The sequence below is a fragment of the Leucopleurus acutus genome (genome assembly GCF_964270905.1).
Source record: "Leucopleurus acutus genome assembly, chromosome: 14".
NCBI classification, from domain to species: Eukaryota; Metazoa; Chordata; class Mammalia; order Artiodactyla; family Delphinidae; genus Leucopleurus; species Leucopleurus acutus.
Genome location: NC_139156.1, coordinates 32,202,574 through 32,220,822, shown reverse-complemented (window position 1 = coordinate 32,220,822; position 18,249 = coordinate 32,202,574). Strand labels below are relative to the sequence as shown.

General features: G+C 46.1%; 1 protein-coding gene across 1 annotated transcript in view; it reads right to left on the bottom strand.

Annotated features, from left to right (window-relative positions):
* Nucleotides 1–4,387: 4,387 nt before the first annotated feature.
* Nucleotides 4,388–18,249, bottom strand: part of PDLIM1 (PDZ and LIM domain 1) — a 46,195-nt gene continuing 32,333 nt past the window's right edge. Inside the window, exons 5-7 of the mRNA XM_082853945.1 lie at nt 11,819–11,970; nt 5,371–5,488; nt 4,388–4,905 (exon numbers count right to left, since the gene is read on the bottom strand). Coding sequence (XP_082710071.1) covers nt 4,719–4,905; nt 5,371–5,488; nt 11,819–11,970 — 457 coding nt within the window. The 3' untranslated portion in view covers nt 4,388–4,718. The remainder of the gene's footprint in view (nt 4,906–5,370; nt 5,489–11,818; nt 11,971–18,249) is intronic.

Genomic DNA, 18,249 nt, shown 5'->3' with positions numbered 1-18,249 from the left:
ACTTTTTGTCTGAAATAGTACTGGCTTTTAATATTTGTTTTCCAGATATGAGGAAACCTGCTAACTATGACTATGTATAATATACACAAATATTTAAATTCTATCACATATTATCACTGTTTTATACATTTTTTATTTATTTGGAGTTACCCACATATTTAATTTTGTTCCTGCTTCTCCACTCTTTTATCTGGGATTTCCCTCCTTCTTCTTAAAAAATATTTTTACTATTACCCTTTAGTTCATTATGCTAATGACAAATCTGTTGCTGTTTTTCTGTAAATGTTTTCACTTCTTTCAAAAGATATTTTTGCTTGTATACAATTCTTAGGTTTGTTATTATATCCTTTTAGCACATTAAAGCTACCTTTCCATTGAGGTCCAGTTTCCATTTCTGCTGTTGCAAAATTAATTATCAATTTAAGTTTTTCTTCTTTGGTGGAATCTCTTTCTTTCTTTTCTTTCTTTCTTCCTTCCTTCCTTCCTGTTCTTCTTTCTTTCTTTCCCTTCCTTCTTTTCTTTCCTTTTCTTTCTTCCTGTCTTTCTTTCCTTTCCTTTTCCTTCCTTCCTTCCTCCCTCCCTCCCTTCCTTCCTCCCTTCCTTCCTTTCCTCTTTTCCTCCTGACTAAAGTATACCTATGTAAACAAAGATGAAGCATTTATCTTTTTCTCTCTACCTGATCCATCCAGAATTTGGCTTTTTCAGCTGGCTTCCCTCTGGATTTGGTGGTGTATTGTGATCCAGACTGCAACCAGTTATACTAATCATTGTTCTAATTTGTTCTTCGTTGTTTTTTAACTGTTTATGCTTTGTGTCTCTCATTGCTGTACTATAGCCGTACTAATGCTATTAGTGCTATTATTCATACCATATTTTATAAGATTGTTGTTTCTTGTATTACCCAATGTGTAACCAGGTCTCTGACAATATTAACGATGGCTAAATGTCTTGAGGCAATTGGTCACGTATATATAGTTCTCCATAAAATTAATTGTAATAGTGTAACTCTAAATATGGGAAAAAGCAATAAGGGAGAAACACTTCCTGGATCATAATAAGCTAGTAAGATAGATGATCCAGAGACTTTTTAGGATAACAAGGCCTAATTCAGAATAGCACACGAATAGCCTATCAACGAAATCCTCACCTGACCTAGGAATGAGTCTTCCCAGCTCCATGGGACAAATTGGTCATGAAATCCCTCCCAAACCTTCGTCAAATTTATGACCAAAAGTGGGAAGTGAACAACAAAGAACCACAAGCATCAGTCATCACCCAGTTATACAGGTGGGTTAAATCACAGCCCACTGAAGTCAGCCACCAACAGTGCACCTTGAGGTGAATTCATGAAAAACAGGATGAGGCACTCTGCTTTGGATAAACAGGACCCTAGATAATTAGATGCATATCTCAGGAAGAATTTCAAGGAACCCAGATTCTTACATCTTCCCATACATAGAAAAACCTAAAATCATTAACTTGAGACGTCTGTTCTTTGTGATTAGCAGTGATCTTTTACCAAGATGCATGCCTGACTACACGTATTTCCCAGCCAAAAAAAAGTCATGTGTATCCTGGCTCCTCGCCCACCTCTTCAGAGCAGTTCCTCAGAGCTAGAGTGGCTGTCTCCCGGGCGGGAGTCCTCAGTAAGACCCCGAATCAAACTCAAACTCACAATTCTCATGTTGTGCATTTTTCTTTAAGTCAACATAGGTTTTGGCTGGAGAAATCATCGGGGTGCTTTCAAAATAGCTGTCCTGCTGGAGGACGGGCAGAATTGAGAAGCCAGAGTACAAGGCAATTAGAAGAGATTTGGTGGACACATGGGAACAAGGGAAAAGAACATGGTATCTAGAAGCGAAGCAGAAGTCCAAGATGTCTTGTTTTAAGGTAGGTGCAGGTTGTGTGGTCCAGTAAGGTAGCCAGTAGCTACACATGCCTATTGAGAATTTGACACGTGGCTAGTGGCATAGATTAAAATGATAACACTTTGGGTATATGGCACTAAATACAATATATTGTTAAAATTGATTTATTGATTTTACCTTTTTCTTTTTCCATGTGGCTATTAGAAAGTTTTAAATTACATGTGTGGCTTTCATTGTACTTCTTTGGACAATGATGAAGCATCCATTTACAGATTCATTCACCAGACATTTGTGGACTATCTCCCTGCTCAGGGCCGAGTAGACGAAACTGATACAGATAGAGGAATAGCTCTTATGGGGGCTTCATTCCTTTCAGGAGACTATGGTTAGTGTCTTATGTGATGTGTGCCCAGGAGGTGTGCCCTGGATACAGGAGCACAACAGATCCTAGGCCTGGTGGGCCAGCAGAGAAGACTGTCTAGAGGAGGGACGCTGGGGCTTCATCCTGAAAGACCACTGATGTTTACTAAATCAAGAACTGGGGGCTTCCCTGGTGGCGCAGTGGTTGAGAGTCTGCCTGCCTATGCAGGGGACACGGGTTCATGCCCCGGTCCGGGAAGATCCCACATGCTGCGGAGCGGTTGGGCCCGTGAGCCATGGCCGCTGAGTCTGCGCGTCCGGAGCCTGTGCTCCGCAACGGGAGAGGCCACAACAGTGAGAGGCCTGCGTACCAGGGGGGGGAAAAAAAAAACTGGAAGAAGAGCGTTCCAAGTCAGAGGGAATCACTTCATCAAAGTCTGTGACTGTTTTTCCTCTCCAGGAAGTTGTCCAAAAGCTTAGTAATTAAAGGATGATGCAAGTCAGATCAGAGATATTCCAATACTCTTCCATTTTGTCTTCATTTTAGAGTAATCGTGACAGAAGAAATAAAATCAGATGAACATGGTAGGCAAGAAGGACAAGAAATAGGTCAAATCTTAAATTGCTCTTGGCAGGAAGTAACTCTATCAATGTAAACTAAAGGCTGGAGGAAAAGAGGAGTTCTTAGCCACAAGACACAACTTGCACTGACGACAGTAATGCTGACATCCTGTTTCATTTTGTCGGGAAACAAATTAGCCTTGGAGGCCACGGAAAACAGCCATAGTGGTCACTTGACACTCCCAGTATCTGGCCTCCACCGGAAGGGAGGCACCCTGTACGTAAGATCCACTCCTAAGAAGTAATACTGTCGTTGAACAAGAAAAGCATCGGACATTTGGCACATTATCTGAGGAAAAGGGACTGGAGAAAGTTCTAAGAATGTATATTACCCATTCATCCCCCTCAGTCAATAAACCCAGGTCACAGTTGTTACTGTATTTGTAAATGCATCAAACTTGCTGTGGTTCAGAGAGCTTTCATTTTATCTTGATTTGCCCAAATTACAAAGTTTCAGCCACCTTGCCTTTTACAAACTTAGAAAGAGTTTAAAATAAGGATTAATAGAAAGAGAAAGGAAGGAAGGAAGGAAAAGATAGAAAGAAAAATCAAGAGCTTTAACATGAAGTAATTTTCTGCCTGGAAGTTTTTGTCTTATAGATTAGAACTGCTTGTGTCTAAACTGTCTGCAGTGTGTCCAAGTTTCAGAGATCTGCCAAGTGAAATCCCAGCACTACCATCTAACTAGAATCCTTACTATTAGAAAGCTAGTCCCTTCATCAGTAAAGGACATCAGCTATTGCCTGCGGTGATGAATACTACTTAAGCGTAGATGATTTGCTGTTTCAGAGGAAGAAGGGCTGGTGGAATGACCTGTCTGTCTCTCTTAACAAATCAGTCTCTAGAGCAACAGGGGTGCTACTGTTTGAGCAAATGACTCCTTTAGTGGTTGGTCACCAAAAGATGACCTACGGTAACCTAAGATCTCTGACTCAAGGCCCCTTAACGGCCAGGGTTCCGGGTCTCTTCCTGGAGGAGAATGCATTTGCCACTTCCCTGAGCAACCTGCAGGTTTAGGGCTGCTGGCCACGGTCCTGAGTTTGCTTCCTTTCACAAAGGAGAGGGGTTGTGATGGCAGCAAACCAGCCTGGTAAAAAGCTCACCATCTATTATTTGGAAAGCATTCATTTCCTCTAAGTCCCCAAACAGCCAGATGTAAAGAAAACATTTCATCACAACATAACTATCTTACATTAGCATCAGAGAAAGATGATTTGGACCAATCTTCAAAGAAATGTAAGAACATGGCTGTTGGGCATTGCCTGGTGGTCCAGTGGTTAGGACTGCGAGCTCTCACTGCCAAGGGCCCGGGTTCAATCCCTGCTCAGGGAACTTAAGGTCCCATTTGCCACATGGGGGGGCAGAAAAAAAAAAAAAAAGACTGTTTTCAGATGCCAGTTTTCTCACACTTGGAGGAGAAGGCCTGCAAATCTCAGAGGTATGGGAACCCCCAAACAAGAGGAGAGCCCTCAGAAATCTCGTGTGGCTTGAGACAGGAAATAGGATACATGGTTACATGAAAGAGACACCACACTGCCTTGAAGTCTATTAATTTATTGGGTGAAAGGAAATCATTGTCAGACATATTAAATTTGGTTTGGTTCAAGTTTGGCTGGTGTCCATTTGCAGCAGAGATGAATGGAGGAGAAGAGAAGACACAGTGATGCTGGTAAGGGGACACTGAACAAAACCATCTTCCGTTAATAATAAAAGCGGGCGTCACACAGCCAGCGTGAGTCAGTTAGCTGACGAGCAGGGATAAAACCAAAGTAAGCGAGAACGTTCTAGATAAGAGAAGACAGAGCTTTCAGAGGACAAGATGCAGCAGGGGCTCGTTGGGAGACCAGCGTTCGGTGCTGAGCTGCCGGCTCACTTGGGGAACACAGTGATCACATCGTAGCCCTCGGGTGGAGTGACCCGCTCCCGGGCGTGCTTTTCACAGTAGATCTGATCCTCCACAAAGAAATGGCCCTTCTGTTTCAGGTTCGTGCCACAGTCGGTGCACACGTAACACTCAGGGTGGCGGTGACGGTCCCGCAGCTTCACAAACACGCCGCTGCAGGAGGGAGGGAGGAGAGGGGCTCCTTTAGTGACAAGCACCTGAAGGGGACACCAGGCTTGGGGGCTCCTCCCAAGGGTCCCATGTGGCAGATCAGGGCCTCCTCCCAAGGGGCCCATGTGGCAGATCAGAGCCTCCTAACTGGCCTCCAGTCATAAAGGGGCTTCTCATGCCTGGGGTCCAAAGACGTTACCCTTGAAGCCTTCGGGAAGTCCTTCCCACTTCAACAGAGCAGCCCTGCTTTTTCTGGTTTTACATGTTCATACCCTAAGGGTTCTACAGCCAAGGAAAGCTTTCACCACCTGGCTCTGGGACACAGGACCTACCTGGCCTCTCTGCTCCATTTTCCAGGCAGGATTTTTTTCTCCATCACACCCAAAATGTGCAACATCCACACTTTCCACATTTTTATGGTTTACCCAAGCTGCAGGGCCTCTGATGCCCTGGAAGGCAGATACTCACACAATGCCGGTGCCACACTTGTCACATATGGGCAGCTTCTGGGCATTTCCAATCGATGCAGCCACTTTGGTGACTGGAGCCTTAACACTTCTGAATCCTGAGGGCTTGTTGGGATCCCCTAAAAGGAGGAAAACACTTGGGTTGGCCGGAAGTGTAGAATTGCGTAAGTATCATTTAGCTCTTTCAGATTCACTTATATGTATGTTCCAGCAAGGTCATGGGCACTGGAGTCAAACAGACTTGACTCTGCTCTGTGATCCTGGGCAAGTTACTTCTCTGGTCTGCAGTTTCCTTTTCTATAAAACAGGAGATCATTTCCCCCTCACAGTGGGACAAAAAGATTAAAAAAGACACATAAAACCCTCCCTGGCACATGGTCAGCCCTCAAAACACAAATTACATTACATGCTGATTAAATACATGCAAACACTGATATGGGACTTAAAAATTAAAAATGCTTTATATAGAAAAAATAAAAATGTCTGAAAATCGAAAGGCAGTGTAGTCAGATGCCAAAAGAAACCCACATTACAAAGAGAACAAAATCATAGAGTGCTACAAGCAGCCAGATAAAAACCACCCGCTACAGGGCAGAGTCAGCGGCAGCCTTCCTGCAGTCAGCTTTCTGTGTACAAGACAAAGCTCCTAAGTTGCTGGGTGCTGAACTGCCTACAGCCCAGTTCATCACCTGTGTAGAGCCCTGTGGAATGGTAGCTATTAATAATGGTAGGCTACTGAAAGCACTGTTATTGCTATATATTTGGCTGGCTGTGTTTCCACATCACATTTTTTTTTACTGTGATGTGGCCTAGCAAACATTGTTAGGTTTGTCAGCTATTTACACGTCTCTCTGTCTGGACTGCAAATTACTGGAGCACCAGAACCCTATTTCATATATTTTTCAGTACTCCACAGAGCCTACCACGGGCTTGACAAATAATAGAGGCTCAATAAATACACGAGAAATAGATGATGAAATGCCGTGACAAATGCATGATGGTCCCTCTCTTAGTCCAGCATGCTTTGGCTCAGGAAGCTGGAGATGTCTCTACACTGATGGTTCTGAATGCTCTCTGAGCATCCTGGGCACCAGGAGAGATTTCATAAAATTCACAGACCAGGCTCCACCCCAGACCTGCTGAAGGAGCATCTCCAGGTGCAGGGGCCCCAGGATATCCTGTTCTATACTCCAGGTTAAAATCCACTTCCTTAGACTAAAACAGCTGTTCTCAAATGCTGTTGTGCATCAGAGTCACCTGGCAGGCTCATTAAAACCCAGATAGCTGGGCCCACTCCCAGAGTTTCTGGTTAAGCAGGCCTGAGGTAGGGCCCAAGAATTTGCATTTTTAACAAGTTCTCAGGCGCTGCTGCTGCTGGTCCAGGAACCACACTTTGAGAACCACTGAATAAGAGCGACAAATGGCTTTTTGTGTCAGGTGAGGGGGCGAGGAGAGGGTCATCGCATATCTGCAGGCATGCGGGGCAATCCTGGGGCTGATAAATGCGGGCCCTAGCTCGCTTGTCCTTTTCAAAAACGAGTCCCCATATGCTGGCTGGCACTTCTGAACCCAAAATTGAGACTGTGTGTGACATAAGGGGCATTTAGAGTTGGCTAGGCGTGGTAGACTGTATATTTTATCTGCAGTTATCCGTACCCTCCCATACTTCCCAGTAGGTCAGTGCTTCTCTGCTGGTGGCGATCTTATTCCCTAGTTTTGGTTGTCTCCATTGCAAGGGAGTGCTGCTGGCATCTAGTGTAGAGGCCAGGGATGCCGCTGAGTGCCCTAAAACGCACAGGACAGCCCACTACAGGGGCTTATCTGGCCCAAAGTGTCAACAGCACTAAGGCTGAGGAAAACTTGCTCTTGGTGGAGTATACTCCCCCATCCCATCGACTTTGGGTTTGGCCACAAGACTTGCTTTGGCCATCGGAGTGTGGGCAGATGTGAGCCCTGTTTGGTTAGAAGCACGAAGTGCACTTGTGTGGCTTGGCCCTAACGCCACTGAGCTGCCCTCTGCCATAGGAAATCTGGCCATGTGCAACAGCACGGATGGACCTGGAGGGGATGATGCTTCGTCAAGTAAGTCAGGCAGAGAAAGACAGATGCTCTATGTTATCACTTATATGTGGAATCTAAAAAATAAAACAAACAGGGACTTCCCTGGTGGCGCAGTGGTCGGGAGTCCGCCTGCCGATGCAGGGGACACGGCTTCGTGCCCCGGTCCGGGAAGATCCCACATGCAGCGGAGCGGCTGGGCCCGTGAGCCATGGCCGCTGAGCCTGCGCATCCGGAGCCTGTGCTCCGCGGCGGGAGAGGCCACAACAGTGAGAGGCCCGCGTACCGCAAAAAAAAACCAACAAAAAACAAATGAATAGAACAAAACAGAAAGGGACTCACAGATATGGAGAACAAACTAGTGGTTACCAGTGGGGAAAGAGAAGGGCGGGGCAAGATAAGGGTAGGGGATTAAGAGGTACAAACTATCGTGTACAAAATCATAAGCTACAAGGATATACTGTAAAGCACAGCAAATATAGCCATATTTTACAATAACTTGAAACAAAGAATCTATTAAATCACTATTAGTAATATTGTACATCAACTATATAATAGTAATATTGTACATCAACTATATATACTACAATTAAAAAACTTAGTAATATTGTACATCAACTGAAACTTAGTAATATTGTACATCAACTATATATACTACAATTAAAAAAAAAAAAAAGAACAGCAAGCCCTGGACTGTGACACTGCTCTCTGCTGGGATCCCAGATAAAGCCCGCCTCGCTGCAGTTCGTTCAGCTCTGCAGCGCCACCTGCTGGCTCCATTTTCTTCTCTCACCTATTCAGCCAACACTGCAAATGCAAAAGAAATTTCCCTTCTTCCTTCCCTCTCCACTAGCTTACAGTAGAAATAGCTCCCTTCAGACTGTGGGCTACTACAAAAATTTTCAAATATCTCTCCTTCCAATGAATCTTGCATCTCAAAGCTTTTGGGAAAAAAAGTGAAAATGAATGGAGTAAAGTATAGCCTTTTTACTATCCACTTCCATGCTCAACAACCCTCTGTGACTACACTACCTATAGAATCAAATTCATGGTCCTTAACCTTGCACCTGGTGGTCCTCCATGACCTGACTGCAGACCGTCTGAGGATTTTCCTGGAAGCCTGGGAACCAGCCAAGATGAGCCTAGATACTTCCTGAGCAAGCCTCCAGCTTTCTTATCTCAGAGCCTGGGGTCCCCATTGTGTTTCTCAGTCCATGATGGCTGGGGACAGATAAATGAATAAACAAGATGTGGTGTATACATACCACAGAATATTATTCTGCCTTAAAAAGGAGGGAAATGCCGACACACGCTACAGCATGGGTGAACCTTGAGGACATTATGCTAAGTGAAATAAGCCAGGTACAAAAGGACAAATACTGCATGATTCCACTCATATGAAATACACGGAATAGTCAAATTCACGGAAACAAAGTAGAATGGTGGTTTCCAAGGGCTGGGGAAGAGGGAGCCATGAGGAATGGGTGCAGAGTTTCGGTTTTGCAAGATGAAGAGTTCTGCGGATGGACGGTGAAGATGGCAGCACAGCAGTATGAGTGTCCTCGGTGCCACGGAATCATATGCTTAAAAACGGTTAAGACGGTAAATTTTGTGTTAGGTATATGTCCCCACAGTGAAAAAAAAATAAAGCCTCCTTCTACCTGCAATTTTTAGAATTTGATCCAGAGCAAGAGGAAGTGTGAGGAACCCAGGACCCTTTCTCCTAGTCCAGAGGCTGAATTTCACCCCAATTGAGAAGACCCACATTGAGTCTGGAGATTTATCACCAAGCCCTGCTGCAGCCAGACCTCCCTCGGGGGCCTCACTGACTATGCCTGGCACATTACACGCACTGTTTCCCTTAAGGCTTTAAACTACCCGTGAAGTAGCCATAATTAGCGTCACTGGATGTGTGCAGATAGAGTAGGGCTTAGAGAGAGGAGCCACTTGCTGGAGGTCTCGTGGTGGGTCTCGGGCAGGGCCTGGACACCAGTGCTGGTGGTGCAGTGCTGCTTCATGAACCACAGCCCTTCCCGAATGATAGTAACCCTCACGGAGTGCCTTCACCATGCACCAGCCACTGCCCTGAGCTTTGACCATTTCATCTCAAATGAAAACAGGTATTTGAGCTCCCTCACTTGAGAGCCTTCTGCATGTGGTAGATGTCTGGATTGGAACTTACGCTGTTCCATTCAGTGAAAATTTAATGCAAGTGCATATTAAGAGATAAGGGAGAGACCACAAGATTATTTCCCTTTACCTTTTTAGCAAATTTTTTATTTTCTTTGGAGCAAGGAGATATCCAGCCATCCAGCCCAGGCGAGAAAAACTATAATTCTCAGACTGTTTTGCAACTAGATGGGGCCATGTGACTAAATTTTAGTCAAAATATAAGTGGAATAGTCATGTGGGACTTCTGGGAAAAAGAAAGCTGGTTCATCTGAAAGGGGGATTCCCCAATTAGCCCTTTCCCTGTTCTTCCTTCCTGGTCCCTGGAAGTAGGCATGATGGCTGGAGCACCAGCTGCCAACTAGAACCATGAGGTAGCCTTGAGAATGGAAGCCACTGGCTTGGCAGGTAAGAATACAGGATGGAAGGGATGAAGCATGAAGAGCAGGGAGCTGCCACCTCAGGGCAACTCAGTGATCCTGGGCTTCAAGTCCTTCTCTGTGACCTCTGTGACCTGAGGGCATGCAGTGAGGTGAGCCCTGCAATGTCTGTCTATGTTCTACTTTGGGCTGGAATGGCCTGACTTTTCCTCTCTTAACTGAAGGGTTTTGCACCCACTTACTCAGAGTATAGTTGTGGTTTCTCACGTTTTGAAAAACCATCATCCTCTAGGGTTGGCCCCCAGGTCATCTGTCAGTTGGGCTAAGACTGGAACTTAATACAGAGTATATGACCCATTCCTTTCAAATTGCACAGGTACTCCAAGAAAAGGGGAAAATTGCTGGTAGGGACAATATCCTTCTAGCATAAAAGAAGAATTTTCCTAATATCCTGTGCTTGTAAATTGCCAATTTCTCTAAAGAACCACCCAAATGGGGAGGAAGCTTGGGTGCTGAGTGTGTTCAGGAGGGAACTTTCAGCTCAGGAAGGACTCCTGGGAAGCCAACTCTGCAGCTGGGGGCTTCCAGGCGGAAGGTGACTCTTCCAGAGGGCACTCAGCTCTGACCCTCACTGGCCGCCCTGGGCAAAGAACCAACCCCTCAGGAGCCTGGCTGAAGCGGGTCTCTGAAACAGAACAACCAAGTGTCCCTCCCAGAAGTACCAACTCTCCTCACAGGCAGGCACACTGGGAAGAAGAAGAGAGCAAGAGAAGGCAGGGCTCCGGTGAGCCTCGTGGAAAGGGACAGTGCAGACTATGGAGGGCTGGGCCTCGCTGAGACCAGGAAGGGCTGCAAAACCCAACTCTCCAGAACTCACTGGTAGTTAGGCTGATGGCGAGAATCAGAGGCACTTGTGAATGACCACCTGCGAGGTGGGCAAGCCCGAGAGCTGTCGCTCACAGGTCACCTTCGTGAGAAGGGGAAAAAAACATCTCTTGTGCAACACACCCATCTGCCAGAAATTTCTCCTTGTCGTTGTTACAAAGCTGTTGAGACAGCTTTGCTGCCACCCACTTGAAAATTATCGTGAGTAGCGTATGATGTGTAGAGGGCAAAGCCTGTCTCCTGAGACCAGCAGAGCCACATGTGTGGCCCTGGGCGCCTCGGGCACTGGAGCTCACGTGTGGACAAGCTAAGGCTGGCGTGGAGCCTCTTGATGAGGTCTCAAACATCATAACAGTTACGAAGCACCTACTGTGTGCCGGTCACAGTGACAGGTGTTTTGTGTAATTTATAACATTTGATCAACACACCAGTCTTAGAGGAAAGGGTTTTCATCCCTGATTGGCATATGAGCAAACAAGCCTGGAAAGGTTCAGAGACTTGCCTAAGGTCACTCGGTGGGGGGGATGTGGCCAAACTGGGGGCCCTCCGGTTCTCAGGAAGCCATCCTCCCTAGAGCAAGAACAGGCATGTGGCCCCAAAGTAAAGCTCAGAGCCTGGCTTCACTGCTGCTGATTCATTTCATTCTGCTTGTCATTCATATCCCATGGCCTTCACCCACTCACAGGTGCCAACCACCACAGAAACATGGTGTGTGGGCTCAAACCAAACCAGTGGCCAAGGGACAGACGACAGAATCCCACAACAGTCAAGCTCCCCACGTCCTCAGCCTCCCCATGCGCAAAGCACACTGTGCTCTTTCCACCTCTTCAGGGCTGTGTTCATCTGTGTTTCAGCAATGACTGCTCCTCTGCCCAGGTCTTGAACAAGAGCCTCTGACCACACACACACACACACACACACACACACACACACACACACACACACACGACTGATTACCTTTCTCCTCAGACTCCAGGATTTCCTGCAAAACCAGGAATGAAGTGGACTGTTTCGGAGGCTCATTTAACTCTTGTTTCTCCTGAAGCATCTTGTAAACTTCAGATTCTTTGTCAATGACGAGTCCGCTTGGAAGCTGAGAATGGTCTAAGCTGTGAAGAATGTTTGCAAGTTCATTAGGACATGTCAGAAGTTAGGAGAAAAAAATTCACCAGGCACCCCCTTCCAAGAGAAGGCACCCATGAATCAAAGGGTGGAGAGAAATGATCCCAATGGACGAAGCCTTCTTTAATGCAGCCATAGACCTCCTGCCGATACTGTGAGGTGTCTGTAGGCAGAGCTGGCTGCTGCTTCCAGACAATAAGAGGCTAGTTTTCTAGATAGTTTCAGTGATTCAATTACTTTTTAGCCTCATCCCATGGAATGGGAATGCCGTGCTTCTTTCAAAATTACATAAACAACATGATGTCGAAAGAAATTTTATAAGAGGGAAAATGTCAACCACAATCCAAGCACTAAGAACTCAGCTGGGTCCCCTTAGTACGGGCCACATACTTTCCCCAGAGCAGAAATCAGTGTTCTTTATTGCTGATGACATCAAAAGGCTCTCTCTGTCTCCATAAACTCTCCTAATTCTCACAGCAAGGAGCTCTGGTCTCTTCACCTACCACACAGAAGTAACAGTGTCTGCCCTGCTCAGTTCACACCGTTGTTGGCAAGGATGAGAAAGGCAAGAACTTTGTTTTCTGTTTTCTTGTTTTTTTTATTGGAGTCTAGTTGATTTACAATGTTGTGTTAGTTTCAGGTGTACAGCAAAGTGAATCAGTTATACATATGCCTACATCCATTCTTTTTTAGATTCTTTTCCCAAATAGGCCATTACAGAGTGTTGAGGAGAGTTCCCTGTGCTATACACAGGGTCCTTATTAGTTATCTATTTATATATAGTAGTGTGTATATGTCAATCCCAATCTCCCAGTTTATCCCTCTACCTCCGCCCCCCCTTAACCCCGGTAACCATAAGTCTGTTTTCTAAATCTGCAACTCTGTTTCTGTTTTGTAAATAAGTTCCTTTGTACCATTTTTTAGATTCCACACATAAGCGGTATCACATATTTGTCCTTATCTGACTTACTTCACTCAGTATGACACTCCCGAGTTAAGTACTTTGTAAACAGTGACGTGCTGTTCCGCTGAGCGAGGGGCAGAGGCCTCCGCTCGGGCCCAGGGATGGGGCAAGCCAGGCCTTGCCGCCCACGCCTCCCCCTGTCCTTCTGGGCTCCGCACGACAGGGTGAGACGGGTAGAGCTGGCGGCCTCTTTCCCCCAGGGCCCATTTTCCAGGGGAGACACCTCTGCTGCCTGGTTTCGGGGAACGAGGAGAGTGAAAGGAGGTAAACTCCAGTCAGCTTTACCTGTGACGTCTGTCCTGAGTCCCACCCCTTTGCACCACCCCCTCCTCCCCTGTCCCAGCCACGCCATCTGTTAACAGCACGGCTGACCAGCTTCGCAACTTGTTCCTCTGCCGCCACTCTCAGCCCCCAGGACTGCCTTACTTTTCTGACCAGAGGCCAGGGTGGTATTTGAAACACAAGAATCAGACTGTGTGGGGATGTGGCTGCAAGTGTTCCCATCTGACTCAGAACCAAATATTCACAGTTTTAGTAACAAGACACAAGCTTAACCAAATTCATCTCCTTTGGAGTAAATATTCATTACAAAAAGTAGAAAGGCCCTACAAGATGTGGCTCTGCTCCCCTCTCCAAACATATCGCCTGGCACCCCTTGCTCGCTCCAGTGAGACCAGCCTTCATGGGGCTTCTAGCACACACCAGCCTCAGGGCCTTTGCACATCCTGCTCCCTCTGCCTGGAACGCTCCCTCCACAGAGAGCCCCGTAGCTCCCACACTTCACTCAGGTCTCTGCTCAGATGTCCCTCCTCAGAGAGGGTCCCGGACCCTCAGCTTAAAACAGTCCACTCCATCCCTGTCACTTCTCCCCTTGCTCTGCTGCCTGTTTCTCCATGTTGTTTCTCACTCACCATCAGTTATACTTGTTTCTTTATGGTCTGTCTTCCCCTGGAAAGTAAGCCCCACGAGGGCAGGGCCATGGCCTGCCTTGTTCACCACTGTGTTCCTGCCTTGTGTCAGTGCCCGGCACAGGGCTGGAGCATGGTAGGTGTTAGAGAAGTGGGTTAAGTGCCTTTCTCCTCCTCACTGCACCCTCTCCCTGCTCCTGTGGGGTTGCAGGGAATCCCCCAGGGCTGTGCCAGGGACATGGGCAGTCCAGCCTCCTGGGCCCAGATCACCTCCTGCGTCTCAGCCTCAGCTGCTTTTTCAGAAGCCTCCACCCGCTAGGGAAGAAGGGCAGTGCGCCCAGTAGAGCCAGAGAGGAAATACCAGATGGTGGTGCAGTTCATCACCCACCCATTGCATAATCAGTTAACATTCCATTTTAAATGTGACTCAAGGCCCCGGCTGGAAGCAGGGTCACTCGCATCAGTGAAGCTCTAGGTTTTCCCTTTGACTACAACCAGGTTCTCACAATAGAGGACAAAACCCTCAAAGAGTGACATCTGTTCTGCTGCTCTCAGGGAAGGTCAAAATGCAAGTAGAGAGATTCATCAGCTGGTCACTTGTGCAGGCCACGGTGGGGGGGCGGGGGAGGGAAGCCACCACCCCTGCCTGTCCACAGCTGCTGGTCTCTGTCCGTGTCTCTTTCCCTCCGTCCCCCAGGCAGGTGATGGGCCGCCCTGAGGAGCGGTTGTAACCGGGGGCCACAGTCTTCCTGTGGCCCACCTTTTTAGCCCTGTTGTCTGAGACACATGCTGGACTCTTTCTTTGCGTCTTGAGTTCTGAGCTTGCCCTATAATAAATGTATTGTGTTATTTTGACAAATATTTTTTTCTATTACACTTAGAACTATTTTAAAATCAAGATCAGACCGTGGAATGTTCTTGGGGAGAATTTTTCCCCTTCTTTGGTGTATGTTGTTATGTCTGGAAGCCACCAAGGGACTGCTAAAAATGACAGAAGCCGAACTACAAGGTCATCACGTATTCTTCCAGCAAATGGTCTTGGAAAGTATTTCCATGATTAATGAAAAGAAAACAGCTTACTATTTATTCTCAAATAATGATAATATCTTTCTACCACTTGACAATTTATAAAGCACTTTCAATACCCATCGCCTTACTGGAAGCATTGATCTGCTTAATTCAAAGATAATATCCTAAGACCCAAGTCTTAGATGTTAGACTATCAGATGCAGACAAATGACATCACAATATATTAAAAAAAAAATTCTAGGACAAAAACATGCATGAGAAATGGAACCCCCAAAAAAAGCATTCTCACTTTTTATATATAGTAACAGCATTGAAAGGAAGAATTCTATAGTGATAAGCTCTCAAAAAATGAGCTACATGACTGAGTCACCAGGAGAAAAACTTCTGAGAGTGGGTCACTAAGAATAAGCACAGCCTTCTAAACCCAGTCTTTACAATTTTAATAACAAAATACAAGATTTTAATCAAATTCAACTCCTTTGGAGCAACTATCCATTACACTCTTCATGTTTCCTGCTTCTTGTTTCTCCCTGAGTCAGACTTGGTGCTGAATGTACACCAGTTCCCTAAATGTTTTCTTTCAGTCTTTTAGGCCCTGACCACAGGGCCTGTCTCCCCAGGGATCTCACAGCCAGGTGGCGCTCTGCCTGACGAGGTGGCTGACGTAGCTGGGTGTTTAAGGCTGGTGGTCTTTAGAACGTGAGAAGAAAACTCCGCTTGAGCTCGTTTGCAAGAAGAGGATTTCAGAAGCTGAGCCTGCAGACCTTATGTGACACAAAGGCCTGTTCCAGGCAAAAGAGCAGCTGGGGTGAAGGTAAGAAGGTCGAGGAGAACAGAGGAAAAGCCCACCCATGGTTTTGGAACAGCAGCCCTGGGATGAGCATCTACTCCATCAAAACGGTGAAGTGACCAGAGTGGGGACATAAGAGACTCTTTAATTTTTTTCTTTTTAAACTTGAGCCATCACCCATGGAAGCAACTTAATAATCTGTATATAAATCTCAGCTAAAACAAGGAAGCCATAAGAAAACAATTCCCACTGCTGATAAAACCTTAATGGCATCATTTTCTCACATACTAAGTCAGCTTTGGTTCTGCACTAAAACTGCCTGTGTGTGTGACAAAGTTTGGGACGCAAAGAGGGATTATTTGAATTATAAGATGCATCCAGACAGGAGAAGACATTCTCTTCATAAAAATCGTTTTGCCATCTGGGAAGATGGAGTAGACATAAGTTTCCCTATTCCTCCCACTAAGTACAACTAAAAACCCTGGACATTCTATATAAGATGAACACAAGAAGACTCGGGGGACTTCACTGGTGGAGCAGTGGTTAAGAATCCGCCTGCCAATGCAGGGGACACGGGTTCGAGCCCTGGTCCGGGAAGATCCCACATGCCATGGAGCAACTTAAGCCTGTGCGCCACAGCTACTGAGCCTCCGCTCTAGAGCCCGCGAGCCACAACTACTGAGCCCACATGCCACAACTACTGAAGCCCATGCACGTAGAGCCTGTGCTCCGCAACAAGAGAAGCCACCACAATGAGAAGCCCATGCACCACAATGAAGAGTGGCCCCTGTTTGCCGCAACTAGAGAAAGCCCATGCGCAGCAACAAAAGACCCAACGCAGCCATAAATAAATAAATAAACAAATAAAATTTATATTAAAAAAAAAAAAGACTCTGAAAGGGGGACAGAAGAAGGCAGACCCGCCAGAGACCTTGGGACCCAAGGAATGACAGTGGTCATACACTCCAGGCTCCAGTAGGGAGCCCGTATGTCACCCCCACCCAGCAGTGACAAGGCCACCACTCAACTGCAGTGAGTCTGTGGAGGCCATGTGGGTAGCCAGAGCTCCCACTCCAGCAATAATGAGCAGCCTCCAGTAACCTCCAGTGTCAACACAGTAGAGTGGGGAGACTGGACTTCTATCTCCGCCTTGGTTGAAACCACGCCTCATGGTGGCCCATCACCTGACCTGGGGATGGGAGGCTCCCACAGTCCCCTGAGGGTGGGCTGCAGAGAGACAAGAGCAGGGACCAGCAGCTGTGGACATACAGGGGTGGTGGCTTCCCTTCCCCCCACTGCAGCCTGTTGCAAGTGACCAGCTGATAAGTCTCTTCTACTTAAATTTTGACCTTCCCTGAGAGCAGCAGAGCATGTTCATTCTGTGAGCTTCATTGCTGTTATTGACCCTGCTTCCAGCTGGGAACCTGAGTACTTCAAGTGCCCCAGGAGGCTGACAGGAAAAAGAAAAAGAGAGGAGAGGAAGAAGTAACTTGGGGAGAATTACCCAGGGAAAACCTATATCTCAGTTTTCTTTCTTTGTTTTTAAATTTAATTTTATTTTTAATTTTGGCCATACTGCGTGGCTTGCGGGATCTTAGTTCCCCTACCAGGGATTGAACCTGGGCCCATGGCAGTGAAAGTGCTGAGTCCTAACCACTGGACTGACAGGGAAGTCCCTCAGTTTTCTTTTTAAAATGACATGTGAGCTAGTTATACAATGAGCGGATGCAAAATGAGTGAGTAAACATAATTGGAATAATTCATTTGCACTTGTAAAATTGTCTTTACCCCTAAAGATAAAGTGGTTAGATTTGCTGAGAAAACTGTTTGTAGCCATCGCCTGCATTCTTGAACCTGGGAGACAGCCTGGTGGACTGGAGAGCATGTGGCTTTATTTCTCACAAATTAGAACTTCTTTACATACAAACCTTTCCTTCTGTATTGATAAATTGCACCACCATTTGATATTTGTTCTTTGGCTCCACTGGGTACTCTATCTCTCTTCCCTAGAGGGTGGAGGCTTCTGAAAAAACAGCCGAGGCTGAGAGGCAGGAGGTGATCTGAGCCCAGATATCCAGAAAAGGACTAGAGGATATGTTGATGGCAAATAAGCTCATGAAAAGATGTTCAACATCATTACCCACAAGGCAAGTGCAAATTAAAACCACATGATACATTACTACACACCTATGAGAATGGCTAGAATAAAAAATAGTGGCAACACCAAATGCTGGAGAGGATACGGAGAAACTAGATCAAACATTGTAAGTAGGAATGTAAAATGGTAGAGATATCCTGCAAAACTGTTCGGTAGTTTCTGTAAAATAAAACATGTAACTACCTTATGACCCAGCAATTGTACTCCTGGTCATTTGTCCCAGAGATGAAAATTTATGGTTACACAAAAACATGTTCACAAATCTTTACAGCCACTTTATCCATAATAGCCAAAAATAAGACACAACCCAGATGTCCTTCAATGGGTGAATGGTTAAACAAACTGTGGTATATCCATACCATGGAATAAAAAGGAACAAAAAAGGATAGAACAACCAGACAGAAGATTTATAAGCAA